General features: G+C 40.8%; 1 protein-coding gene across 5 annotated transcripts in view; it reads right to left on the reverse strand.

Moving 5' to 3' along the window:
• znf608 (zinc finger protein 608) overlaps positions 1-19,865 on the reverse strand; it is a 72,760-nt gene that overhangs the window by 4,099 nt on the left and 48,796 nt on the right. For 2 of the 5 annotated variants that reach the window (XM_004555752.3, XM_076891167.1), the window contains 6 exons: positions 17,693-17,780; positions 7,880-10,319; positions 6,460-6,937; positions 4,980-5,149; positions 3,509-3,656; positions 2,044-2,100 (listed from right to left, as the gene is read on the reverse strand). In XM_004555752.3, coding sequence (XP_004555809.3) covers positions 2,044-2,100; positions 3,509-3,656; positions 4,980-5,149; positions 6,460-6,937; positions 7,880-10,319; positions 17,693-17,780 — 3,381 coding nt within the window. The remainder of the gene's footprint in view (positions 1-2,043; positions 2,101-3,508; positions 3,657-4,979; positions 5,150-6,459; positions 6,938-7,879; positions 10,320-17,692; positions 17,781-19,865) is intronic. The other 3 variants (XM_004555754.3, XM_004555753.3, XM_076891166.1) reach the window with 3 other exon arrangements.

Consider the following 19,865-nt stretch of genomic DNA (forward strand, 5'->3'; position numbering starts at 1 on the left):
CCATAAAACTGGCTACATCTACTTGTTGTTATCTCATGTTAATGATATCCCTAACATTGCATGAATAGTTGTTATAGTCCATGAAAATTCTTCCTCCTCTCAGAGGACACTGAATCGTGTAAACTATAAATAGGACAGATTATGATTGTTTCACTTTGTATTTTTATTCTTTAAAGCTAATAGAGTCACTTTACATGATTAATCAAATGTAAATTATACCGGGCGTTGGTGCAGCCTCCTCAGTTCATCCTCTGTGTGACATTAAGATGTTTTCACTCCTGTTCATTGACGGTGACTCTCCCGTTAAAGGTACTTATTGTAAATTCTTGTGCTTAACACCAACTTCAAACTTTTCAGAATTAACTAAAGCTTTGAAAAGAACATTAAGATTCAACTGCTACATCTTTATGACCCGCACACATATATGCTGAAGAGATATCAACTGAAGCTGAACTGGGGCTGTGCTCTACTTTCGTGTAGTACCAATTTGTACCACAAGATGGCACAGTGAGTCAGTGTAACCTTGAAGCAACACCCATTTCTGTGGGAGCAGCTAAAAATAAATTAATGACTAGCACACATCCTGAAAATATCTCAATACAACTTAATACAGCATTTGATAAGATGCCGATACTGGCGGGAACTTTTTTGCTAAATTCTTAAAAAGATGATTAGAAAAGACACATTTAAGCCAGCCTTCTCCTGATTACTGTCCACTTACAAAAAGAAGTTTTAAACATCAGGTGGGTGGGACATATGTGCCTGAGATGACCATATTAAGGATCTCCTTGCAACAGTATATTTATATAACAGAAAGCCAGTAAAATCGAAATAGGATCTCTTTTAAGGGGCATTTTATTATTTGTTCTTTCAAGTAGTTTTTTGTAACACAACTCTTTAATACCTGAAGGAAAAACAGAGATAATTGGTACATGATCTGCAGATGTCACTCCAGGAAGATTACAAATTGCTCCTGTTTTTGGATTCTACAGAGAAACGTGGATATTCTTCATTTCTCTGCAGCTGTGTGCCTCCACTGTTGCCATCACTGCTGTTAATCTCCTCCATTTCACAGCAATTTACATTTATAGACAACTGCAGTGTCTGCAGCAGTACTGTAATCATCACATTAAGCTTTTTAACTGCCTGTCAGGTTCCCTCTGGAATATTTTCACAATTTTAAGCAAACATGGTGATATATGGTTTATGAAAGTATATGGAAAACACTGGAGAGAGGGTAATGATCTACTGGAGGATAATTTCAGCAACGAGGTACGAGTGTCGCACAGCCGAATAAGCAGAGAGCTGTTATTCCCAGCAGAGAAGTTTCAGATATTAGATTTATTGACCTGGCAGACGGCATGAAAATGAGACAATTGTCCAGCTCGTTTTGCTCTCAGTTTGCATTTTATGAGAGAAAATTTTAGCCAATTCATTTCATGATATGAAAACCTGGTAGATAATTTATGAGTCTGTGAGCCACACTGAGAGCAGAACAGGATATTCTGCACATAAATGATGAGTAATTTCAGCAGTAAAACAACACCCTGGCCACTTCAGTACTCTGTGTGCCAGAGCTTTAATACAAAAATGGGCCTAGTTTTTACAGTATTAATATCCAAGCTAACTTAGAAAATGCTTCCGTGATTTGAAGGCAATCTGCATTAAAAATCTAAGCAGCAGTTGTGCTTAATTTGTCTCCTTATTAGGGCGACATAAACCTTTCTTTTAAGAACTTGTACATGAAAAGAAATAATAAAAAATGAACTAAAGCAATATATAAAGTCTAACAATAAAAGCAGGCAAAACGATAAATATATGTGCAGTATATCAAGATCTTTAAAGACAGTGAATTAGAGACTAAAGAGCAGTATCCCAACAATGAGTCCATGCTGCTCCACCCTTTTCAATCAAAGTTGTACAAGGAAGTCTCAACAAAGATGTCTAGTCTATGTATTAAAGATGTTCTGGTCCATTTACCCTGGTTTCCCAGGTGGAACCAGTGAAGCTTTAACATAATTTCAGTGTGTGTTTCAAACGTACCAGTTGAGGAGTGCCCTGACACCTGCTGACTGGAGACCAGCGACCTGGAGCTCAACCCTTAAAAACATAGGAATAGGAACATGAAGAGAAAGTCAGCTGTGATCAATGTTGGAGTTGTTACTCAAAAAAAGGTCATGTATTACTTTACTTTTTGAAACAGGTAATGAACTACATTCCTCAGCTGGTACCTGAGGAAAGTCATTTATTTAATACAACTTCTCCTTTGTGACATCACGTATGCTTTGCATGGCCTGAGATGCACTGTCAGATAATTACCAATTAACAGTATGAGAGTAATGTGTGACTTAAGTCTTTTAGAGCCTATGTCGTAGTACACTCAAGTGGCCGACACTGTTGCCACCATGTGTGTGTTGTGTGCATGCAATGCTCTGCAGTTCCACTGCCAATACACTACATGGTGCTGAAGATTCTCTCTTTGAATTGATCCATTGTCTACAGCAGCGGTCCCCAACCCCCGGGCCTCGGACCGGTACCGGTCCGTGAGTCGTTTGGTACCGGGCCGCGAGAGTTGAGGCTCAGGTGTGAAATGTATAGTTTTCAGGGTTTTTATCGGTTTTGAGCGTTATTTTGTTATCGTTTTTATCGTTAACTCGGTTTTCCTGGGTCTTTTCACGTGTGTTATGAATAAATCTTTTTTTCAGTACCGGTACTAGTTTTATTTTGTCGTATTTATCCGCGACACCTTAAAGGCCGGTCCATGAAAATAATGTCGGGCATAAACCGGTCCGTGGTGCAAAAAAGGTTGGGGACCGCTGGTCTACAGGATGAGCCAATCACAGTTGATTACAATCTCTGTTAATGTGACATCCTGTTACATTTCTAGGGAGATGCATGTGAGGTTATGGCGTAAGTTAAAGCACAGGGATTCAGAAAGGTTTGTGGTTATGGTGCATCTATGGCATAGATTTATCACAGAAGCTTAAATCTCACTTTAGGCTGTAGCCCCACACAATGATACAAATCTCTATGCTAACCAGGACAAACACACAAAATGTGTTTTCAGTGTTTAAGAGCAAACATCAGGTTGACAACAAAGCTGAAAATCAGCAAAAGGAGTCACGTTAGCAACAGCTTTTTCGGCTTTTTGGTCTGTTTCCACTTTAATATTAGCTTCTCACCCGTTTTGTGCAATTAGAGTAGAAGTATTATTGATGTGTCCACTCCTGAAAACTTGCAACCACTCAACTAATTTTTGCCTCCCTGCACATGATGTGAAGTCATCTAATTGTAGCATGTGCAGGAATAAAATGCACGTTTGATATTTTTATTTTGAAATCCATCAATCCTGTAGGTAACTGAAGAACTTTCTTAATGCAAGTAACACCATAACTGTAATGTGATTACTATGTTACAGAAAAATGTAATGTGATTCCAGTAACATGTTATTTTGTATAGCATATCTCATTATCTAAACACTGTCTGCGTTTGTTTTGCAGATTCATACCTTGGTAGATGTCGTACTGTCCTGACATCAGATTGTAGCTCATACCCAGGTGTGTGTGATGGTGTGTGTGGAGGTGTCGGGCGAATGACACATGGTTCCTCTCTCTCTCCGTCTCTCTCTCTCCCTCAGGGGATCCCTTCTCACCAGGCTACAAACACACACACACACGCACGCACATACACATACAGACATACACACACACGCTTACACTGTGCCTTTCACTTTTCTGTCTCCATAAGATTTTAGATGTGATCACTATTTTGATCTATTACATTCACATCATGCCAAGAGAAGTTATTTTATATTGACAAAATCAAATCAAGAATTATCTTGGCTAATTTTGCCAAGCTTAAGAAAAAAATGCTAAATTGTATCTCTAGGATTTTTTCAGCAAACAGCAAAAGGTTTGTTTCTGCCTTCTGAAGTGACCCATGTAAGACAAGACATCCTGAAACAGTCATGCCTTTGTTAACAAGTTTGCATGGTGATAGTGTTTAAATACACACATATTCAGGCCTATAATAAGAAGCTAATGAGTAAAATCCAAGTTCAGGTTGGGAGATGTTATATATGAGATAAGCAGCCACCACTTACAGACTAGACAAAATACCCTTACCAATCCTGGAAGAGCCTGTGGACCACAAACCATGATGTAGGAGGAGCATCTATAGGTTTTAGTGTCAGTCTGAAGTCGAAAAGTAAAGTCAAAAGTTGTGCATGTTTTGTTGCGTACATTGTGTTAGAAGCAACTTGATTCCTGCTTTTCTCCTGTTACCTGCAGGCTACTGTAAAACATTTTTGGTTCTTTAAGCTTTAATATATGCGCCTTAAACTTGTTAAAAAATGAGACTTCTAAGTGTGCTAATATTCAAATGATTTTATTTTTCTTTAACTGTTAAACTTCACAAAGGCTAAAACTGTCTAGGGCACATCTAAACACTCATTTAATGGAATAGAAATATAATCCATCAGACAGTTAACTTATACAGTCAACATTTTGCCGGCTTTACTTTGTGGTTTCCAGGCTGAACTTTATTAATATAATAAGTCCAGTCTTTACGAACCAAATCATTTGCGGGACACCCACATGCAGGGCTTTTAGTATATTTTTCCTCTCTCTCTCTGTTGCTTTGTCTGCAAAGGAAAAACAAAACAATAACCTGATTATAAAAATAATCCTAAAACCTTCTTTGCACATGTATGTGTTGAGGTCGTCACAATAGTTTCCTATTTAGGGGTTTATAAGGCATGTTTATGCCACGCTGATGTTATGTGATGGTCTTCATGAGTGACTGCTTTAAATGCAGAGTGGAATCAAAGCAGGCTACCATTTTTACCCCCATCTTTATCTTTCCCTGAGGTGTTTTTCCTGTCTGAGGAAGATATCAGATCTGTGTCGTGTGAAGGAAAACAAACATCAGAAGTGTGTCGCTGTGAGCTGCAGTGTGGATGTGGCAGTAAAGCCTCTCACAGCAGGTGATTTTCCGTGATACTGATGGCTCTGCTGCTGCAGCAGCTCCATGGCTGAGGATGAGGATGAGTCGCTGCTCTGCTTGCTGCTCACCGCTCCTCCTCTGCCGGGTGGTGTCACCTCCGATTCTTCCCTGCCTGCTGTCTTACCGTACAGAGGATAATGAAAACCTATGACGACAAACACAGAAACAAAGAAACAGGCACACAGTAACTTTACATATCTATAAAAAATACAAATTATATTACCAACTCCAAACCAGTACATTCATTTGCAATACTTAACATGATATATATGATATTTATACTTGCACTTATTAAACTTTATTATAAATCTAAATGAATTGCACTTTACATTTTTAAGAAATACACAACGTAGCTATGTGACACTACTAAAACTCATATATGCAAATTGATATATTTATAATTTGCCACCAAATACTCAAAACCTTTGAATTTTCTGACAGTTATTTCATGGTTCAGGCTTTAAAGAATTAACTAAGCCAAAAATAATCAAGAAAATTTCTTAATATAGTTTTGCATGTTAAGCAAACTCATCTTTTGCTGTATATGAACAAGGAGAATGAACAGACGCAATATATATGAGAGATTATGTTGTGAATTGGAATTCAGTTTCATAAATAAAGGCCTGCTGTTGCAGTTGCCTTTCATACTCCAGTATAGGGGGCAGCATTGTGTGACAATATCCTTTCAGACAAAGGACCCCCAGCCATCCTGCTGAGGCTGAGCTGTCATCAGCTGTGAATGAAGAATGAGTGACTCACCGGAGAAGCAAATTTATATATTGCTCAGTTATGTTCACTGATATTCTCAGTATTCACAAAGTGTTGGGAGATTAGACTATGTGCAGCGGAGCACTGCATAACGTATGTGATGTGTGCAAGTGTACGCACTTCAGACTGCACAGGCAAGTGAACAACCCACTTCTTTTTGTGTGAGGGGAACAAAGAAGAAATGCTTGACTGTTTTATAGTCAGCTCATCTTCCTGGTATCTTAGGATGTTAAAAAGCACAAACCTGATGCGACATGCCAGATAAACACCAGCCTCTGTAATCAGTGAAGGGTATTTTATTTGCTGAATGACAGCAGGTAAAACTCATATGATGGCTAATACTATGTAACTATGCATCTTCACTCATTTAAAAGCCTTTCAGTGATTCAGTTTCAACTAACACATCAATTCTTGTTATTGCTTCAGCTTAAACTTCAAACTGAATGTTTCAGATGTAGCACTCTACTGTATTTTAATGTGAATACGCAAGTATAAGTGTAAACAAGAACTTTAGCTAAACTACTTAGCTGAGCCGAGACTAAATGGTGGAAACAGAGGTAAATAGCTAACAGTTCCCTAGATTAATTTTTGCATTGTTCCGCCTTTGTCTTCTGAGCTCTTATAACATATTTACCAAAATGTTGAACTACGCCCTTAACATTAACTCAAACCTTCACTCAGTCTTACCTGGGTAATTGTGGACCAGGGTTGGGGATACCCCTCTGTAGGAGCCCCCACTGCTCTCGCACATTGCCAGGTAGGGTTGATAGGAGGAGTGCTGGTACTGAATGTAGGGCTGCTGAGGGGTCATTGGAGGAGAAACTGCCGCCCGGGCACTTTGTGACTCCTCAGACAGCCCTCCCATTGGCTCCTGGCCCTGATCATCCAGCCCTTCCAGCCTGTCTGAATCCTCCGTGTCGATGGCAGGCGGGAGATCGTGCGGTGCATGGACCCTGGCTTTTTTAGCATCTGCACCCACAACTCCTCCTCTTTCTCCTCCACCTCCTCCTCCTGAAGTCATCTTGGCTCCGGCAGGCTCCATGGTAGCTCCCCATTCTTTTCCACTGTCTGATTCGCCCTCCTCAGCCTCCTCCCCATGCTGACTCTGTAGCTCTGAGTATTTGCTGTGAGCGAGGCGGTGAGCCCAGGTGGGGCCGTCTGAGGGCTAGATCGATGGGGACAAGTGTTGGTGCTACTTGCAGTGTTTCCCCTATAATTCTTTGTTAACAGTGGTGGGTGGGAGTCATTTTGGGGTTGGTTCAACTCCAGTCCATGTCTGTCCCAGTTTGTGTTTACACGGGTAGTCGAAGGGCTAAAACTAAATGCCTTTTTTTGGATTAAGTCTAAATGTTATCTCTTTGTCTCTTGGGATTTTTGGAGGAAAAGCAAAGCAAATTTATGACTTTCATTGCACATTTTCTTTTTAACAGGGGTGGAAAATTTCTTGTTGCGGCGGCCCACCGCTGCTGAATGACTATAGAGGAAACACTGAGTGAACAGAGCCATAGACAGACCATCTATCACTGGCTCTGGGTGTGATGTTGATGAAGGATGACGACGTTTCAACAGCAGGCGGCCATTCAGAAGTGGGATGTGAAGACTGTGGCGTCCCTCTCAATGACACGAATCAAGACACGCCTCACACATGATCAAGTGCAGAATTTAGGCCAAGAAAAAAAAGAACCTACCCTCCCCAACGCAGCTTTCGCTCAATTTGTACAGCCTTTGTTTGTTTTTTCTTTTTTACATCAGCATGGCTAGAGTCAGCGATTAATCGCATTGTGAGAAGACATGGGTTACAAATCTGTACAAGCTTACGGGTTAGAAAGGGGTTTTTTTTAGCTTCTTTACAGCTAAGGTGGTAATTCTCTCTCTAAACATCAAAATCGTTTGCCTCCATCAAATCAAACAATTTTGAACGAAGTAGCATGTTAAAGTAGAGCTACACCACCACAGAAGCCACATGGTCTTTTTTTATTAGCACCTATTGGTTTAGCTGTACACACTGTGTGATTAATCTCTTTGTGACACTCAACAGCAGTCATTAAAGCACACCAACAACACCATCAGCGGCGGCGGCAGGTTATAGACACAGGGAGAAACTTACACTGGAAAAGGAAACATTTGAGTCCAGATCTGTCTGACTGTTTGGGTTGTGGAGTGATGAAGAAGAGGAAGAGGAGGGTGACTTGATGTCATCACAGTCTTTCATTGAGACCTGGTGCTGGTCCACCATGCCACTGTGCACTGACTTTATGCCCAGGCTCTGTCCCCTTTCTCCCCTCTCACTCATCTCTACATAGGACAGGACAGGTTTGGGACAGCAACCTTTAGCACCGTCTGGACCTTTACCTAGCATGGGTCCACCAGCTGAACACCCAACCATATGTTTAACTTCCTCACTGTCTCTCACAGTCTGTGCCCTCTGCTTGGCACTGGATGTCTGGTCACAGCATTTGGAAGATAATAACAGTTTTTGGTCCATGTACAGTCCCCTTGAATACTGGCCATAATATAGGGACTGGGCCAAAGCTGTCTGGGTCTGACTCATAGCCAGCTGTAGCTGAGACTGAGGTGGTCCGTCACCTTTCTTGGAATCAGAGAACTCGTGGGAGGAGTTTTTATCCTCCTCTTTCATTTCTTCTTTTCTGTCTTTCCCCTTGCAGTCGTGGGCTGAGCTTTTGTGGAAAGTCATGTTGCTGCTGTTCTGCCTATCTGACTGCATGTATCCTGACAGGTAGTAGGGCTCATAACTATGGTAGTACGGGGACTGAGGGTCTTTTGATGACGGGGTGCATGCTGTGGGTGGAGTTTTACCAGAGTTACTATGGTTGCTGTTGGAGCTCACCTCGGAAGAAGTTGAGGAGCCAGACTTGGATCTGATTCCATCTGACCGACATTCGGAAGATCCCCCATCATCTGCAGCATCTGAGATGTCAGAGTAGGCGGGACTGTTATTCTTGCTGCTGCTGTCTGCTGTACCCAGGCAACTACCACTTGCATCAAGGCGTGATGAGCTACCAATAGAGGGACTGGGGGCATTGTCAGTAAAGGTGTAGACCTTGTCGGCCTCAGCACGAATACTGGCCATCCTGCTCTCTTGGCTCTCACTGAGTCCATTCATTACATCCTGCTTGCTGAGGTGTTCCTTTAGAAGGCTTCCAGAATTCTCTTTCACCCCAATTTTAGACCCAACACCATCATCCATTTTTATTCCACTGCTGTCTCCATTAGGTGTTCTCACTGCATCTTTGTTATGTTTGTCTTTAAGTCTCCGCTTTTCTTTTTTCCTGGTCTCCTTGCAGGTGACCAGCGTAGCTTTGACCAGGCTTGGCTCTACAACAATGCTTAACTTTGGCTTGATGGGTTTCAAAGGAAGATTTTTACTAGTGAGGCCTACAGCTGCCATAGGAGATGGCTGCTGTGAGTTAACAGCATCTGCTGTGCTGGATGGATATGTTGTGTTGGGTATGGCGATAAGTTTAGGGGGAGCAGGGGCTGGAGCAATTGGCCGGTTGGTCCTTGACTTGGACAGCTTCTCTACCTTCCCGTTGGCCTTCTTGCCCTTATCACAGGCATTTCCCTTTTTCTCGATCAAACCTTCAGCTTCCAGTTTGGGCATCTCGACTGAGGAGTTCCTGTCTGGGACCATGCAGTTCTCCAGAACCACAGTCATGTTAGATATGATTGGCAGATTGCTAAGGTCATCAATTAGACCATCTTTTAGCAGTGAGGTTCTTCTGGTTTTGGAGTTGGCTGTGGGGCTGTGGTCGGTACTGAGAAGAAGTCGTCTGTTTTTAGGTGACCCCACTGTGGTCACCTTATACAAAGGAGCATTTTTCTTTGAGGAGCTGTTGGTATTAGTGCTGTTGTTTGTCTCTGAGAGGTCATATGTCATGTTGCTGATGCTGTCCTCGCAGTCTGATAGCCGTTCTTCGCTCTCCCCATCCTTCATGGGTTCCAGTTCAGGCTTCCGCTGCTCCTCAACCTCCAGGTGTGCATGCGTCTGGTGGTAGCGCAGGCCATTGATGTGCTTATAGCGCTTAGTGCAGTTTGGGTGGGGGCAGTCAATGAGGATGGGTGGTGGTGGTGATGAAGCACAGCCTCCTCCTGGATCCATAAACGATGGGTCAGATTTACCCTGTGGTGTGGACGGGGCGCTTCGGGATTTTGCACGAATCCTCTTCCCATTGCCATTTTTAACGTCATCTGAGGACACCAGGCTGAGATCCAAGTCAGATGGTGGCTTGTTCTTTCGCTTCCCAGATGAGAGAGAGGCTGGTTTCACTTCCTCCACAGTGAAGAAAGAAGGAGGTGCTCGGCAGTTGCTGTTGATGAGGTTAAGACTGCCTCTTCTTCCTTTGCTGTGGATAGGTGCAGCTGTTCCGGCCACACCACCTCCGCGGCTCCTGTGCTGAGACAGACCACGGACTTTGGCAGCAGGGGTCGGCTCTACACAGGGTCGATCGGCCATGGCAATTCGCATACGCTTTCCCCGGCCACGACCACCTGGTAACTCAGGGTCACTGGAGGGTGATTCACAAAACCTAGACAGAGGAGGAAAAAAACAATGAACTAAGTAAATTCCCTTTGATCAAATAACAGTCATACTAATCAATTAATCAAAAGCCCTTGATTAACTGATCATCTTTAAGTGTGACTAACTCTACAAAAGCAGAGTTTCTGACAGTTTTGAGGTGGGTAATAACACAATTCAATCGAGAAAAGACTTCTACAGCTGATCTTAGAGCTTTGAGAACGAACAGTTATTGCCCATAAATCTGGAAACGGTTAAAAGGCCATTCCCAAACAATTTGAGGCCCATCATTCTACCATAAGAAAGATTGTTCACAAATGGAAAAACATTCCTGGGAAAGTCCCAAAGAAGGATGTTCCAGCAAATTCACCCTAAGATCTGTCACGATCCTGGGTCTTATGACCCAGTGTTTTGAGTTTTAGTTCATTTTGATGTTTATAGTATGTTTAAGCTCATTAGGTCTCCTATGTTCATTTGCTTATTAGTTCCCCCTTGTGTTTCCAACCCATGTTAAGTCTCCCCTGCTCTTCATGTGTTTCATGTCTGTGTCTTACGTTGTCAAGTTCTGGTTGTCATGTCTGCGTCTCATTATGTTTCCTATTTTATTTTGAAGAGATCTTGTGTTTTTATTTTATGGTTTATGTTTTGAGTCCTTTGTTGTACTGTTTCTTGTTTCCCTAGGTCTCAGTTATGGTTATCATAGGTTTAGTTCTTTGGCTTTGTAATATGGCTTCCCTGTGTTCCATGTTGTGTCTACTGTGACGTTTTTGTACCATGTTTCAGGTTCCTACTGTATGTTCTGTCTCCCCAGTTGCTGTTAAGTTTACATGTCTAGAGTTCAGTCAGTGTTTCTAGTTTTGCTTCCTTTGTCTCGTCCAGCTTGATTACTCCCAGCTGTGCTCTCCTTCTGTGTCTTGTTCCCTCGTTATCCCTCTGTGTATTTGAGCCCTGTGTTTCTCTTTGTTAGTGTCGTAGTCTCCCTCGTGGCCTGTGTGTCAGTTTATCCATGCCCCAGTTTAGTTTTGTTATATTTTTGTGCCATTCTGCAATAAAGCAGCTTTTTGAGTTTTATTCCTGCGTGGTGAGTTTTGCGTTTGGGTCCTTCTCTTGCCTGCACACAGCCGAAACATGACAAGATCAGACAATGTAATACTGCCAAAAGACAAGAGCTACTTCTACAGGTCTCTGTTAATCAAGGTGTTATATTGGTCAACTCAAAGTCCAGACTGTGACAAGTCTGCAATGCTCTGAACTTTAAGACCTCAATTAACTGAAGCCACGATGTAAAAAAGAGTGGGACAAAATTTTTGACAGTCATGTGAAAGACTGATAAAAGGACTTCTGGTTGACTTGTCCCAAAGTTCAAATCATTTGACTGGAGTAATCCTGGGCATGTTAAGTACAACAAAAAAATATAGTGTCAAGTAATAAATCAGATAAGACATGTGAGAGGACAGTTGTGCACTTCCAAAAACAACCCACACTGATGCCACAAAATACATAAAAATAATTAAACTCATTCTGCTCTGCGAAAGCAGCCTTTGTGTGAGTTAGAGAGGGAAGGTTATCCAGAAGGTAACTCTTTAAGTTCTGAATAATAGAAAAACAGAAATAGGAGAATGAGCAACTTAAAAAGTAACTGTGGAAAGTGCAATTTGGGTTAGTTAAGTTAGTAAGAAACTCTTTCAACATTGTACTTCCAAACAGTTTGCTTTGATTTTACTCTTCCACACAAGGAAATATGCTTCGAAAGTGAGAAAAGAAATTGCTTAAAGATGACGGCTGTGCTGTGATTTTGGCTCCAATAACATGTAAAATAATGAGACACAACAGAAGGTTTCTTACTTTTGTCTCTCTCGTACTGTGCTTACTAATGAGGATGAAGAGGGGTTGTCCTCTGATTGTTGGTGTTTTCCATCTAATACTGTAGGGTCTTTACCCTACAACACTGACTTGAGGTGACTGTTGCTGTAAACTATGAACTGAATGCTATTCAGGACAGCCCTAGTGTTGTTGTGTTTGTAGAATATATATTCCATTATTTATTGTTGAGGTCATGACATCTTCCTTAAATCCTGAGCTGAAAACAAGATTCTCTTTTTCATGTCCATGCTTTTGTTCCTGAAAGGTTTTCATTTTTTATACCAAGAACAGCTTGTTCATATCATTACCCAAACTGAACTCCAGAATCAGACAGAGACCCCATGAGATAACATATTACCATTCAAGGCTCATCTGAACCAATTTACCCAGTCGTCAGGCATAAAAATCGACTTTTTTCTGTACAAAGCCTGTTCCTCTTTTGATAACATAAAAAAAATCCTGTACAATCCAGTTATCTCTGTATTTGATATGGAGACATTTTGTATTCACTTGCCGTCCCTTCTACTTTGAAGTCTTTTGATGCTGTTTACCTCGGTGCCTAGCATCTTAACACTGGAGATGCTTTTCCACACTCGGATATTGTTATTCATATCAAAAACCTGTCTGCTGTGATGAGAAAAATGCCTCACTTTATGTTTATCCGCAGTGTAAAGCATGGCTTTAGACGCCGGACTCTGAACCTTGCATCGGAGCTGGCCTTCTAATGCATTAATTATGACACGTTATCACAGGACTGATTTGTGTTAAATACCCAGTGAATAAATTCTGACCTTGGAAAAAGAGTTTTGGGTATTAATCACCTTATTAATGGAACGGACTGCAGAGCACGTTGAGACTAGACTTTCTCGTCTCCCTCTGTGATTTTAAAACGATGATATCTCACATTTTCTGTGATGTTTGTAATTGCTTTTTTCTCCATCAGTGTGTCCCTGAATGTCACAGAAGCAGCCGGAACATGCAACTGAAATTTTATGTATTTTCCTTTGACATTTCAAGGATATCTCTTCTATTTAAAACGTGTTTTTTAATCAACTGAGTGATGATGCTTTCCGACCACTCAACTTTTTAATAATCTGAAACTTATTTTTGATATTTCATCCAATTTTAGTTAAATCTTTCAGCTGCGTTTTCACTCAAAAATGGATGAATCAATCATAGAAGAGGAAGGGTTTTATTCCATTGAATTATATAACAAAACCCAGATTTGGTCACCATTGACAGACGTCCACACTGATGAGAACCCGAATGAATTTGGTGCCCGTTTTCTGAGATTAAGCAGTAATTGCCATGACAACAATCGTTTACATACAGGGTTGATAATTGAGAGGTTTCATCGGAGCGAGGAGGGACTGTCACATTTTCCACTCAACAATTACAAAAACCACTCATCGTTTATGAAACAGTTGAGATGTAGAGTGGAGAGCGTTTTTGTTAAAGCTCATCACAACAGCTGACAGCCCCAAAGCCAATTGAGCCCTTTTATCATTTTAGCAACATTAAAGCACTTTGAAGAAATAGGTGCTCTTTCCAGTTAATCAAATAAACAATCAGCAGCAAATAAAAGCCAATAACAATAAAATGATGAAACAAAACGCGGTGGATCAAACAGGGAAATAAACCAGGCAGCAGTATGCCCTTAAGTGTGTTTACAGTGGGAATATGAATTGCTTGGGGCCTGATTTCAACAGTAAATGTCTGAGAGCTTATAAGAGAAACACACTGCGAAGCTCACAACCCAGCTTAGCAAACCAAATTGATGTTTTGAAAACCGAAATTCATACTAAACGACTGCTATAACCTTCAGCGCAGAGAAAAAAAAAAACTGCTGCAAAAACCTCCTGGTGACTGTATTAAGCACCACATTAGCAGGCAAGGCTCTCTATTTAATCTTTAATAATACCTTTCTTTTTTGTCTAAATGGAAGTGAAAGACAGATCAAAATGAGCTTCCACCTAAAGACCTGACTTCTAGTTTTGAAATGTTAATGAAAACTAGAAAGATTTGCATTTCCTGCGAAAATGCAGTGTGGATGCTTTAAAGCTGAAGCTGTATGCAAAAACTAGCTGAAAAAGCTGAAAAGTTGCAGAAATTGTAAAAACTTTGCAGAAGCAAAGGAACTTTGCTAAAATGGAATAACTTAGCAGAACTGCAATATCTTAGAGGAAACATAATACTTGGCAGAAATACAATAGCATAGCAGAACTTAGCAGAAATATTGTAACTTACCAGAAACATGATAACTTCTCAAAAATACAAGAATTTAGGAGAAATAGTATAAGATAACAGAAAGAATATATTTAGCCAAAAATACTTAAGCATTACAGAAACACTATGATTTAGAAAAATAGTACAACAGAGCAGAAATACTGTGATTTACCAGAGACACTGTGATGAACTATGAATATTGTAATTTTAAATCAATACAAATACTATAATTTGACAGAAATACTATATTTAGCACAAATCTTATAAAATAGCAGAAATAGTATGATTTAGCACAATAGTAATAACTTAAACAGAAAAATTGGAAAAGCAAAATGGACAGCTGAAAAAATGCTGAACATGCTAAGGGTCCCTCAAATATACTTGTTAAATGAAAAAAATTGGCAAAAAAAAATATAACAGCCACACAATCACAAATATGGACACATATGGAAACACACATGCACAGAGAGAGACACACACAAGATCCAATTCAGTCAACCAGTCTAAATATATTGAATTTGAATCTTACAATGAGATCATCCCATAAAAAGGCTTCCTCTCTCTCTCTCTCTCACACACACACACACACACACACACACACACACACACACACACACACACACACAGAGAAGTAAGTTTCTAGCTCAGTCAAGCAGCCTTGGAGCTGCTGAATTTGAATCCACCAATCAGAGAGCGTGTGCACTTTTTCCCGCCAAAACAGGTGCACGCAGCACAGAGAGACACAGGATTTTTGCAGTCTATTTCTCATAATGACGACTCCCCTCAAATAAATGACCATAATTTCCTAACCGTAGGGGCTAGAACGGTCATTCTTACACCGTTTTGTTCAGAAGAGATGGGGGAATCTTAAAGTGTTGACAATTTATCATTAAAATATGAATTATTAAAGATAATTGACTTCTAATGCACCATAACTGAGTAGAGCAAAGCAAAAACTGCCTTGACTTGCCCTCAAACAACGCTTTCTAACTCTAAATCTATTTGGAGTATCAATATCATTCTTTCACCGTAAGAGACAGCAGGCTTTGGTGAACAATCATGGAAATTTTCAGGTCTCTGTGGAAATCCATTAAAAAGATATGACGAGAGAAAAAAGTGGTTCATTTCCAGAGTTTGAAATCTGAAGAAATCTGAGCGAAGGACGAAGTTCCTACCCTCAAACAAGTCTAACTCATTTCAGAACGGTAATAGGTGAGAAAATAATTCTTGAATTGTGAGCGTCAGGAGTGTCTGAAGATATACTGGGACAAGCCTTATGTCTTAACTTTGCTTCGTTAAGGAGATATGACGATTCGAATATGCCTCTCATTACAGAAATCAAGCGGTGATTTTGAACAAGCTCTCCATTGACTTTCTATGGAGAGTTTTGCGACTTTGTGTTGGTCTGAGGAGATTTGCCAAAATTCTATAAATCCCACAACAATGATAGTGACATTTTCGGAAACCCATCAAAAATACCTACGTTTTGATGTATAATTTGTGGAAGTTGAGTGAAGATTGAGCAAGTAGCAAGAAGTTGTTCGGACATGAAGAGAAGACTGCAAAACCTTCAGTGGCACACTGGAAGCCAAGTGCACAGCAACCATAACAACGCATGTATTTTGTGAAAAATCACAATTTTGCAACTGAAAACTTTAAGAGGCATAAAGGTAAAACGGTAAAAGATTTGAAAAAGCTGAATCATACCTGAATAGCCCAATAATTTGAGAACATTTTAAAGTTTGAATGGTTGTTCTACGTGAAAATATGAGGAAGTAGTTAAGTTTCAGAAACAAGCAAATTTTAGCAGAATTGCAGAAGTTTCCCATTCATTTCAATGGGACAAATTAAGCTTAATATTTTAAAAAGTACCAAAAGACATAGCAGGAATTAGCAGAAATAGCAGAATATTTTAAAATTTGAACGGTGAAAATCGGTGAAAATCGGCTGAAAATTGTGGAAGTAGTTAAGTGCCAAAAAGTGTACGGAAGTCCCAAGAGGAACTCAATAGTGTGGATGCTTAAAGCATCCACACAATTATTTCACCACAGATGCCATCCTTGAGTAAGGAACCATCTTTTAGAAACTTAAAGTAAAGAAGGTCCAACACATTTTTCATTGATTAGTTTTTTCTTTGTCTGTCTGTCTTTTTTTGGCCTAGACTACTGAAACTTTTCTCTGGAAAAATCAATTCATTGCCATTGCAAACAACCCACACAATGCACTGTGGCGTGGGACCAGTACCAAACTGAAGTATAAAATTTAATGTGATATAAGTCCTGGAAAGGAGAATGGCCTGACATGATTTATAGCGGTCAGCAGCTCCAACCAAACCTCCCACTTGATTTGTCTGAGCTCCACTAGTCTTGTGTGTTTCAGTGTGAGTAAAGTTTGTCTTACATATTAGAGGAAGACTCGGCACCAGAGCATATGAACTTTGACAGGGGGACATCAACTCACTTTGCTATTTCATTAAAACACTCCCACACACAGCAAATAGATACACATGACTACTATCATTACTGTTGTTATGGATAAATAAGCTACTTGAAAGCATATCACAAACAAACGCACACAGTATGCTCATACAGAAATGTATCCACAGACACAAAGTGCAAAATATCTCTCTTAGACTGCAAAGTGTAGAAAGCAGGAGATACATTTTCTCACAGACACAGTTAGTGTCTGTGAGTGCAGAATATTCTCAACATGTTTCCATTTGTTTTGCAATTGTTAAGTGATATGATGCTTCAGAGCTAGCCTCACAAGCTGACGAATCTCTTCTTAGCTCCGAAGCAATGAGAGGGGTGCATCTCAAAATCTCTTGCCTAGGACCATCTGCTCCAAAGTCAGCGTCCTCCTCAGTCATGCTGGTTAGCGCTGTCGCTGCAAAAACACTAAGCTGTTAACTGAATAACTTGAGCTGCAGCAACTGCTTTTCTACTGTAATTGAGCACTCAATGCACTTTATGCAACAGGCCTAATTCACCCAAGCACTTTTTTTCCACACTTATGTGCGTTCTATCTAACATTCACACACATTCGCACTCCAGAGAGCAACTTGGTGTTCAGTATCTTGCCCAGAAGCGCTTTGGCATGCAGAGTGGAGCAGCCAGGCATTAAACCACCAACCTTCCAGCCTGCTCTACCTCCTGAGCAACAGTCACCCCATAACGTAGATCAGCAGAATTTTGCTGAAGGAGCACAGTGACCTTTTCAGCTGGGCCTGGACCCCAAAAGCCTGTCTACAGTGCTGGATAGAGGCAAGAAAAGAAAGTAAATAGTAAATGTTACCTTGGAGGAGCCCAGTCGTGTTTGGTGCAGTCTAACAGAGTTCCCACGTAGGTTCTCTTCCTCCACGTCACATTCACCACCAGCACACCTGTCAGCCGCAGAGGAAAGGGACGGCAGTCAGCATTGGATTCACTGACAAGCCTATATATCAGAGTTTGGCATAGAGTTCAGAACACAAACCCCCCCCACTCAGCATCCTAGATAAAAATAATTGTTTGGCCCAAAAGTGTCTCACATCTGCAGTTTTCTTTGGACCACATTTGGCTTTGATTGACTGCACTGGCTCAGGGAGAGACTTGTTGCCTCGACTCAGCCACAGTTACACTTTACACGTGCCAGATGTTCGGTCTGTTGTGACACACCACGATTGTCACAACCCATATTACTACGTTTTGCTCGCCTCATTACTGTTGGCCCACACAACAAGTGCTGTAACTAAGTTGTACTTGCCAAAACGAGTCCAGATCAAGCCCAGATGTGACTGGAATGAAGGCTTTAATTTACAAGGGTGTTCAGCTACAACGCTGTTCTGAAATATACACACTCACATGCACACATTTAGAGGAAATAAGATCTCAAAAGTGATTTTTATACAGATATTTGACATATCAAACAGTGACACAGGTGTGTTGAAAGATCTGCTGAAGTGATTTTACAGCATATCAACTGTGTCTGAAAGAAGCGTTCACCTTTTTTCACCCTTTTCCAGGCCCTCTGTGGAGCCACGGAAATTCTCATTTTTCTGTTCTGGCTTTTATCTAAAGACGAACGTGTAATGAATGATGAAACAATAAAATGGAGCAGACCGCATTTTAGAGGAGAGAAAAATCGCTGCGATGAGCAGACATCTGAGAACAGCAGCAGTTAATAGTGTGGAAATAAAAAGCCGTGGCAACCTGAAGGACGGAGTTCAGGCTTTTAAGAAATGTTTTCAAAGTGCTTCACGTTGTTTTGCTACAGCCTGTGAAATCACTCGGTCTGATATTACTCAGGAACATCCTCGGAGGAAAAATACAGTCTTACATTCTTGTCAGGTTTTTGTATGGAAGAAATATTTAGTCTTCAAGGTTTAAACTCTAATCTGAAGACGCTTTAGCCATCTGAAATAAATGCCTCTCTCTTCTCTCTCGCTCCCAGACTGACATTTGAAAACCATTAACCTCCGTTTTGTGATGCGCCAGCGGCAACGCCAGGCAAATCAAATTTTGGACGCATTACAGCTTTAAAACGAGGCTTGACTGCAACACACGACTCCCCACTCTTCAATTATGTCTGATAGCCGCCACCTTCACAGAACACTCTCACAGATAAATGAGAGGCAGGAAACGCAGCCAAGAAGGTGGATGTGATCAGGCGGAGGCCCTAAAATCTCCAGTTAAAATCTCCACTTAATGAACTGGACGGATTTCATTAGTCAAGAACTTAACCCTCATAATTTCCACTTTAAATACTCCAACAAGGCTTTGATCAAATGTATTTTCTACTTTGTTCAGCCAGGTCCTGTCTCATTTTCATGCCAAACTGGAAAAGGAATGTTTAGGAATGCAGGAACGTTTAAAAACACGAGGTCTGACGTGTAAAATGAAACAGATTAGTGTTATCGACCACATTAACTCGTTGGTAATAAAAGTCAGATTTCCTCAGGTTGTATCCTCCAATTTAAGCAGCTTTCAAATGACAAATTCAGTGGTTTTATCAGAGGTTGTTTGACTGACTACTACACCAAATGACTTTTCAAGCATTTTTAGTGTTGCAGACATCCAACGCTGCAATGAAAAGCTCGCTGTTTTGCTAAAGCTGTAGTGTGCCTCCATCATCTCGATCATGCAGTATAAGGCAGTCATAAAAACCGGTCTTCTCATCTTGACATTCAGATGACTATGAACACGTTTATCTTCTTTCTATCTTCTTGTGTTCACACTGTGCAGTTGGATTCAAAGCAATAAAAGTGAGCACATCAACGGAAGATCAATACATCAAGGAGCACTCAGACTCCAATCAGCAGAAGTCCTGTGAGAGAAAGCTCTCTAGACATGGTCTCAGAGTCTCTAAATGACTTCTTAGGAGAGCAAACGCTCAGATTTGGCTCAGATGCAGCTGATTTCACAGTGAGCAATGGAAAAAAGACATAAGAGCATGACCAATACAGGGGTTTTTAAGACTGATTCTTTTT

The sequence above is a fragment of the Maylandia zebra genome, linkage group LG12 (genome assembly GCF_041146795.1).
Source record: "Maylandia zebra isolate NMK-2024a linkage group LG12, Mzebra_GT3a, whole genome shotgun sequence".
Lineage (NCBI taxonomy): Eukaryota > Metazoa > Chordata > Actinopteri > Cichliformes > Cichlidae > Maylandia > Maylandia zebra.